The sequence below is a fragment of the Octopus bimaculoides genome, chromosome 3 (genome assembly GCF_001194135.2).
Source record: "Octopus bimaculoides isolate UCB-OBI-ISO-001 chromosome 3, ASM119413v2, whole genome shotgun sequence".
Classification (NCBI taxonomy): Eukaryota; Metazoa; Mollusca; class Cephalopoda; order Octopoda; family Octopodidae; genus Octopus; species Octopus bimaculoides.
The window spans coordinates 92096763-92105621 of record NC_068983.1 but is presented as its reverse complement, the minus strand read 5'-3'; the positions used below and the strand labels follow the sequence as shown (position 1 = coordinate 92105621).

At 37.5% G+C, this 8859-nt stretch overlaps 1 protein-coding gene across 1 annotated transcript in view; it reads right to left on the bottom strand.

Annotated features, from left to right (window-relative positions):
* LOC106871622 (protein scribble homolog) overlaps nt 1-8859 on the bottom strand; it is a 698511-nt gene that overhangs the window by 567771 nt on the left and 121881 nt on the right. Inside the window, exon 6 of the mRNA XM_052966764.1 lies at nt 1327-1471. Within this exon, the coding sequence (XP_052822724.1) occupies nt 1327-1471 (145 nt within the window). The remainder of the gene's footprint in view (nt 1-1326; nt 1472-8859) is intronic.

Genomic DNA, 8859 nt, shown 5'->3' with positions numbered 1-8859 from the left:
TATTTGTGTATGTGTGTGTGTCTGTTGGGGTGGAAGAAGCTATGGGAGCTAAGTTTTCTCTCTCAGTGCGAAAAACAAATTGTATGAAACATGTGCAAGGATTGTTATATTGTATGATATAGTGATATGGGTATTGAATACTAACCTTTCATACAAAATCGATACATTTCTTTCCAGAAACTGGAGAGAAATGTGTTAAATTGCATGAATGGCAAAAAAAAAAAAAAAGTAATCTGTATAAACAGAGAGAGAGACTGAGTTTTGAAGGTATTGAGGTCTATGCAAGAGAAACAACTAAGCTGGTATGAATACATGGTGCAAAAAGAGTCTGAATGGTGCAACATTTGTTTTCTTCAGATCACAATAAGGCTGAGGAAGACATGGGCAAATTGATGAGATCAGATCTTACAAACAAGTCAATGCAGGATTAAAGCAAAAAGCAATATGCTGTACAGAAGAGCTGCTGCAATTGATATTAAAAAGATGTCCTAGGATAAGGCATGAAGGTTACAATCTCTCATCTACTATAAAAGCAAGAGGATTAATGATTCTGTAATGAATACTTTTGATCATGAAGTATTAAAAACAACTATTCATTGTGAAAGCACGTGGCTTAGTGGGTGGGATATTCAGCTCACTATGGTACAGTCAGGAGTTCAATTCCCGGTGACATGTAACACTTTATTTTCACGTTGCTCCAGTCCATCAGCTGGCAAAAATGAGTAATACCTGTATTTCAAAAGGCCAGCCTTGTCATGCTGAATCTCCCTGAGAACTGCGTTAAGGGTACACATATCCATGGAATGCTCAACCATTTGCACTTTAATTTCATGAGCAGGCCATTCCGTTGACCATATCAGCCGGGCCCCTAGTTGTCGTAACCAATGGAGTGCTCCTTTTACTGTTGTATAAATATTATGTAAGTAAATATACATATGTATCATTTATTTTCTTTTTTGTTCCTACAAAACACTTTCAGGGCACAAATGTATTACAATATAATAATTCATTGTTATTCATAGGCACCAAATTACATGGAGGTGGTTAAAGGAGAACATGTTATGGTCTTGAATTTCCTCTTAATGATTTCTAATTCAAATCCTTTCACTCCATATATATTGCTAACATTTAAAATCTCAAGCCTAATTTATTGTGGAGTAGTACAAACAGTAGTGTTTTATGGTATTTAGTTATGATCTTTGATGTACTAAGGGTTGATTCAATTGATTTATGCTTGTTCCTTACAAACCTTTGATCATGCCAATGAAAGATATTCTTTTCTAGGTCATTATCATCATCATTATATGTAACTATGTTATTACTTACCAATCCCTTCAGGTAATGTCTCTAAATTATTCTGAGAAAGGCACAAATCTGTCATATTATGGCATCCCCCAATCTCCTCTGGCAGGAATTCTAAATGGTTCTCTGACACATCTAACTGGGCAAGTTTCTTGAGCTGGCCCAACTCCTGTGTTGAAATAACAATAATGAAAATAGATCAATCAGTACAAATACACACACACATATAGAAAAACTATTTACAGAAATTGGAAAAAAATTAATTAGTCATGCACATACATACTACAGTTCAATGGGGAATATCTACTTGTGCTTACATAGCTCAAGCATCTACACACATGAACACTATATGAAAAGAACATTGCAACATTTAGGAAATCTGAAAATATTTACCAAATCTAGACAATTGCAAATAAATATATACTAAATGAACATCAGTAGCCACATTAGATACAAATTTTGTCCAAGATTATCAACCACCACCACTGAATCCTAGAATGAGAAAACCACAACACGTTGAGTCAAGTTTGTCCATCCCTCAGTAACATGCCCTAAATAGTACACTGCAGTCTGACTAATGTATGGAAAAATGAAGTGTACAACATAGCCCAAATAACATTAAAGCATGACATTACAGATGACAAGACTTATAGCTTATTCTTAAACAACTGATTATCTACCTCTGTGCCAAGGGTATGATTGGGGAGAGCTAACCAAGAAAATATTGAACAACAGTTATAGTTTCTGGTAGATCAGCTTTCATTCATAAAGATCAATACATAAAACAAGCAATTAAATATCTGTAGAAAGGAAAGTCAGACCTAGAGAGCTGAATATTCTACTCAGTTTCAGTTCTTGCTTAAAACCTGTTTTGTACCACCCATGTCAATAAGAAAAAGAATTGTTATTTGTTCTTAAGCATTCAGTTAGCTGTCAACATGGAATAGGCTTGCTTAATGATTCTGACTTGAGTTACACAATAACACACAAAATACAAATTATTACTTGATACAGTCACCAAAATCTTTGGGCAAATTTTATCTAGTTGGGCTTATAATGAGTGAATAATGATGTGATACAGTGGACAACTGTTCATGTGTTATTGCTAAAAAAAATTTTTTCTAATTCTAAGTTGTAACTTTATGCACTTCTGATTGAGAACTTTTATTGATGTAAAAAGCTTCCAAAACTAAATAAAAACATATTCTTCACTCAGTGTTTATTTATATAGGTGCAAACATGGCTGTGAAATAAGAAGCTTGATTCCTAACCACATGGTTCTGGGTTTAGTCCTACTGTGCAGCACCTTGGGCAAGTGCCTTCCACTATAGGCACAGGTCTACCAAAGCCTTGTAAGAGGATTTTGGCAGATAGAAACTTGTGATAGATACATGTAAGTGTGTGTGTCTGTGTGTGTGTGTGTGTGTGTGTGCGTGTGCGTGTGCGTGTGTGTGTGTGTGTGTGTGTGTGCGTGCGTGTGTGTGTGCATGTGCGCATGCATGTCATAGAACCATTTAACAACTGGTGTTGGTGTCTTTATGTCCAGTACCTTCATGGTTCAACAACAGAGACCGGCAGAATAAGTACCAGGCTTTAAAAACAAAAAAAAAGGACTAAAAATTCTTTGAAGCAGTGACCCAGCATGCCTGAAGTCTAATGACTTAAACAAGCAAAAGACAAAAGAGAGAAGATAATAGTAAACTTCAAATTTTGCTTGTATGTCTTTATTTATGCTTGTATGTCCTTTATTTAAGACAAGGTAATGTTGCTGTTTATGAGTGTGATTTGTGGGAAGAAATACTTGAGTCATTCAGGCCTGGTCAGCTATCAGAGAACTCACAGGAATCAACATCTTGTAAATTGTGATACGGCTGTTGTTCACAACAGAACATGTGCAACCTGTGGAAAGGTGTGCTTTTCAGTTGGAGGACTGAAAAGGCATGTCAAAAGATTTCATGCTGTGGCACCTGTTCCTTCTATCAGCCAGTACAGCTATGCATTATGCAATAGAATGTGCAAATCATTGGCCAGGCTCAAGAGTCATACAAGGGTCTCACATTGCATCATCAAAGACTCATTTCAATGATTCTTTCTAACAATGGCTTTGCTCGTATACGGGAAAACAGCTATGTATGCATGCATGTATGAATGGATGGATGGAGATGGGTAGGTAAGTAGTTTACTGTTCCATTAAGGTAAAATAAACAAAGCAAGTAGTCCATCCAGTGAGAGATAAATATCATTTCATATACAGAGAATAAAGATAAAATCTACATATAGTTCTTGCTTTGGGGACACAAGTTTAGGGCTTTGACACGCCTAGTGTCTGCAAGCAATCTTCAAGCCGAAGGTTGGTAAGGAATGTTATAAAAACCTGCCTAGACCTGTGTCTCCAAAGCAAGAAATTCATATCTTTATACTGTGTACATTAGATTATATATGCGAGGGAGTGCTGAAAAGTTACTGGCTTTAGGTAATAGAAAATACAGGAGGATCAGTTAATTATGATTTTATTCAACACTAGCTTAAAAGCCGCCCAAAAGGACAGCTTTTAAGCAACTGACTCCGAATGGGAAGATCTGCAAAGAGATCTCTGACTTGCTTTGAAGAATTTGTTGCAATTGCTTCTTCCAGAGTCAAATCCCAATGATGATCATATTCGTCACAAAAAATCATGTAAAATAAAATCTCCGAAATCCGGATTCGGCCCAGAATGTTTTAATTTCCTCACAGAGTTAGTCTTGAGATTATAAAAATTGTTATCATACAAAAAAATTTGACACAAAAAGTCACGTAAAAATATCACCGAAAACAATCACAATAATGAAAACTTGGGAATCCAAAATTTCAGCATTGTGGGTCCGGATTCGGTCCATAATGTTTTTAATTTACTCATGGAGTATGTTATTCATGGTATGTTATATTGGGCTACGGCCTCTAGGAGTAAAGTTGAAAAAGTGTGACACATTGACATTCATATTTATTATATTACTTTATATTAAGGCAGCAAGCTGACAAAATTGTTAACACACCAAGTGAAATGCTTAGCGGTATTTCGTCTGCCATTAGGTTTTGAGTTCGAAGTCTGCTAAGGTCGACTTTGCCTTTCATCCTTCCAGGGTTGATAAAATTAGTACTAGTTATGTACTGAGTCGATGTAATCAAATTAATCCCTTCACCCAAAATTTGAGGCCTTGTGCTTCCAGTAGAAAGGATTTATTAAAGTTGGAAAAATGTCAGTACATTCACATTTATTATATTAGATATATACATACAACTATCATCTGCTCACAATTTGGGAAATAAAACTTTGGTTATTTCTGATTAAAGTTATGTGGCAACACACAAATGCACAGTCTTATACAGGTACGTACATGCGCACACTCTCAGTCTCATACAGTTACACATATGCATGCGCATACACACACACACACACACACACAGATACCAGTAGACAATCATCATCATATTCTTCATTTACTTATTTTTATTGGAATGCTAACATCGTGGGAAGAGGAGGTTATGGCAAGAGAGTAAATCAGACTAACATCATCGAGGGAAGAGGAGGGGATACCAAGCAAGTAAAGTGGGCTGACATCGCAAAACGGATTTTATTTATATAGACTAAACACTGTATAGGCAAAATACATCAATCTACTCTTAAGACATAAGACCTTGTAACTGGAAATATTTCAAGCATATCCTCTGCAAGCCTCAAAACAAGAATTTTGATCATTATTCTTCTGTTGTTGCCATTTCTGAACAATAATGGAAATAAAAAAAAGTGTTCATACATACACATAGACAAGACATACTTAGACACACATAAGCACATGAACACACATGCATGGATGCACATACAAAGTTCTATAAAAATGGACACTCACTGTTATTGAATAAGCATAGTAGCTCTTTGTAAATGCATGCAAATGTGTGTGTATGTGTATATATAAACACACATCTTTGTAATGTGCTTTGTATGCAAGATAACCAATTACATTATAGCTTAATACAGCTTACTGTATGAAGCACCTAAACTCACATGTAAAATGCACATTTATATATCGTGTTGCATATACTGAGAAATAGTTTATAACACATGAACAGAGCAAGCACAACAAAACAATATCAATGTTTTCATTCCTTCAGCTGTACCAATAATTCTTATATCAATTTCATCAGGGAATCATTTTCAAATATGAACAACAGAACTCAATTACACTCCTATATAGTATCAAAATTGGGGAGTGACCAGCAGAACTTATCTTGTCTAGTATGTACCACATTACATAACTATATACTTGTCAGAACAAAGACAGAATACTAGTGAGAAAAAGTTATAAAGCATTGCTGTACAGTGGTATACAGAAGACAGAATACTGACACTTAAAAGAACTGTGATATACAAATACAGACAAATTTACAAGAACACCAAGTAGGATAATTTCATTCACAGATGCAAATACAGCTTATACAAATGAAGATGTTACCTAAGAGAAATATAACATGGTTCAATCCTTTTTGGATTACATGTAGGTACAAAGATACAGGCATCTTTTTAGTGCTGCATAGATATTTCCCCACTGCTCATTTGACTTTATTTCCTTGTACTTTATATAAATATCACCCAGGTTATTTCTAGCAATCTTAGATTTTCAAATGAATTTTTATATGAAAACTTAAGTATCTTCACCTTAAAATATAGGGGTGCTTATATTTAAATTCTCTAATATTGTTGGCAATTTTCTTATTTTTTATTATATCTGTGTATTTAACATTTCCTTTGTCTTTTCCACCAAATTTTCCCCTACTCAACAAGGAGTAGGTACTAAGCTAGGTTGTGAGGCTACTTCTCAAACTACTAGAGCTTTCACTAACTTGCCCTCTGAATCCCCAAAGGTCATCCTTAAACTAGACCTTAGGAATGCCTTCAATTCTATTAGCCAGGACATCATCCTTATGAAAAATGCCCTACACTCTGCTTGGCAAACTTATCAGAAGCCTTCCTGCCTCTCCTTTGGTGACCATCTCACTCCATCTGCCACTGGAGTCCAACAGGGTGACCCACTTGGACCTGCTCTATTTGCACCAGATATTGATGATGTTACCAAGATGGGGGCTGACTTACACTTGAATGTCTGATATCTTGATGATGCTTGTTTGGAAGGCCCTCCTGACAAGGTCCTTGCAACTGTGAGGATGATGACTGAAGAACTTGGTTATAGGGGCTTTAGAGTTAACAGTTCCAAACGCAAGTTCTGGCTCATCAACCACCCAGCTTTACATCATCAGACTGTAAACCTGTTCATAGACTTCTTCCCCTCTATTACAGTTCCTCCTTCAGCAGCATGGTGCTCTCTTGGAGCCCCAGATTCTGACCAAGCTTTTGAATCCATCTTTTGATCCAAAATGGCTAACCTTGGGCAACTTTTAGAAAATCTTGAGGTAACTGAGTCCCACTAAGGTATTTTTATACTTAGGAATTACTTGTCAATTCTTAAGTTATTGTATTTTCTCAGAGTTAATCCCTCTTATAGATTCTCATCATATCTTCAGGAAACTCAAATGTTTGGTCAATGTCAGACCCTCCCCAGAGTCCTGTCACCAGTCTGCTTTACCCAAATGGTTTGGGGCTCTAGGTCTGCACAAAGGCTCATCTCTATCGCTTCCCTATTTTCTTTCCTCCATCCATGCTTGTTGCTCTTTAGTAGGCAACATCCTCTTCTCTCCAACACAAACTAGATCCATCAGGAAGATGGATAAATCTTAGTTACAGTGGAGAGAGCTGGGTTTGTCAGTTCCTGTTACAGTTGAGGATAGATGAAAGCAGAGAGTATGGAACAATCTGCATTCAGGTGCTACTTAGAACACTCTCCTCGATCAAGTTGATCAATTTTCAAGATGCTGCCTACTTTCTGCAGGTGCAAAATTCAGGGGTGGAGCTGGATTGAAGCCCTGCCTGTGGCCAACATTGGAGATCTATTCAGTCTAGATGAGCTTCACATCTCCATCACACTCAGAATGGGAGCTGATGCCAGTAGGGAATTGAGATGTTGCTGTGATAGGCCCCTCAATTCCACAGATCTTCACCGTCTGTCTTGCTGCCTAAATGCTGGTCATTTTGCTTGTCACACCGAGCTAAACTTTATCATTAAGCAGGCTCTGGCTTGGATTAATATACTCTCAGTTCCGGAGCTGGTGGTATTATCCAGAAGTGATGGGAAGAGACCAGATGGTCTTAACCTCTGTCCCTGGGTAAGAGGTAGGTGCCTCATCTGTGACGCCACAGTCTGTGACTCTTTTGCTCCCTCCCACATCCAGGATGCTGCAGTAAATGGGTCATTGCTTCCATAGTCAAACGGAACAAAACCCTGAAGTATCAGGACATGGCAGTGAACTATCTCTTCCAGCCTGTGGCATTTGAGATGTTTGGAGGGGCTGGGTCATTAACGGCCAATGCATTGTTAACAGCTCACCATACCAAGGTGTCAGGTGATACCTGTGAGGGCGCTTGGCTTCTCCAACACCTTAGTCTCACCATCACCTGTGGTAAAGCTGCAAGCATGCTGGTTTACTTCAGTAGGTTCCATTGAACTTTGTGGTGTGTGACCAATTGAAGTACTTGGTGCTACATTGATATTTTTTTTGTTGCCCTTTTCTTTCTCCTCCTTTTTTGTTTTTCTTTTGTACAATATATTCCTTTTCATATTTTGAATAAAATGTGGTCTCATCGTCCAAAAAAAAAAAAAAAAAAAAAACAATTTAACTTCCAATTCTCAATCATTAAAATTTTTAACTTTTCTTTGTGATTGCTAATGCTTTATTTGTTTCTATCCTAGATCTCTTGGTAGCTTAACCCCCAACTAGTCTCATGATTTTCTCTTTTATTTTACCAGAGTACCAGATGTGTCAACTTCAACCTTTGTAGTTTTTTTTATATAATCCCAGGTTCCATATATTCCCCTATTTTCCCTTATAATACACCCATATCCCTTTAATTTAGTTATGGTTATTATATTTCCTGAACCTCACTTCAAATACAATTTCACATAATATACCTAAAGTATACCAGTCCTTTTGGTCTATCGTGCGAAGCTTTATCTTATCTGAGAATTGTTCCATCTACCATGGAATTACACCTTTTCTTTGCTTTCTCTTCTTGTTTCATCTCATTCCATGTTATCCATTTTTGCTTCCCATCTCTTAGTATATTATAACCTCAACATCCTTCACCATCCATAGCCCAATAATAGTATCATTATGAAACCTTTATCTGTCATACCTCAATCTTTCGTGCGAGATCGTTGCCAGTGTCCCTGGACTGGCTCTTGTGCGGGTGACACATAAGGTTTTTTCGAGCGAGATCGCTGCCGGTGCCCCTAGACTGGCTCATGTGCGGGTGACACATGAAATCTTTCGAGCGGGATCGTTGCCAGTGCCCCTGGACTGGCTCATGTGCGGGCGACACATATCTTTCGAGCGAGTTCGTTGCCAGTGCCCCCCGGACTGGCTCATGTACGGGCGAAACATGAAATCTTTCGAGCGGGATCGTTGCCA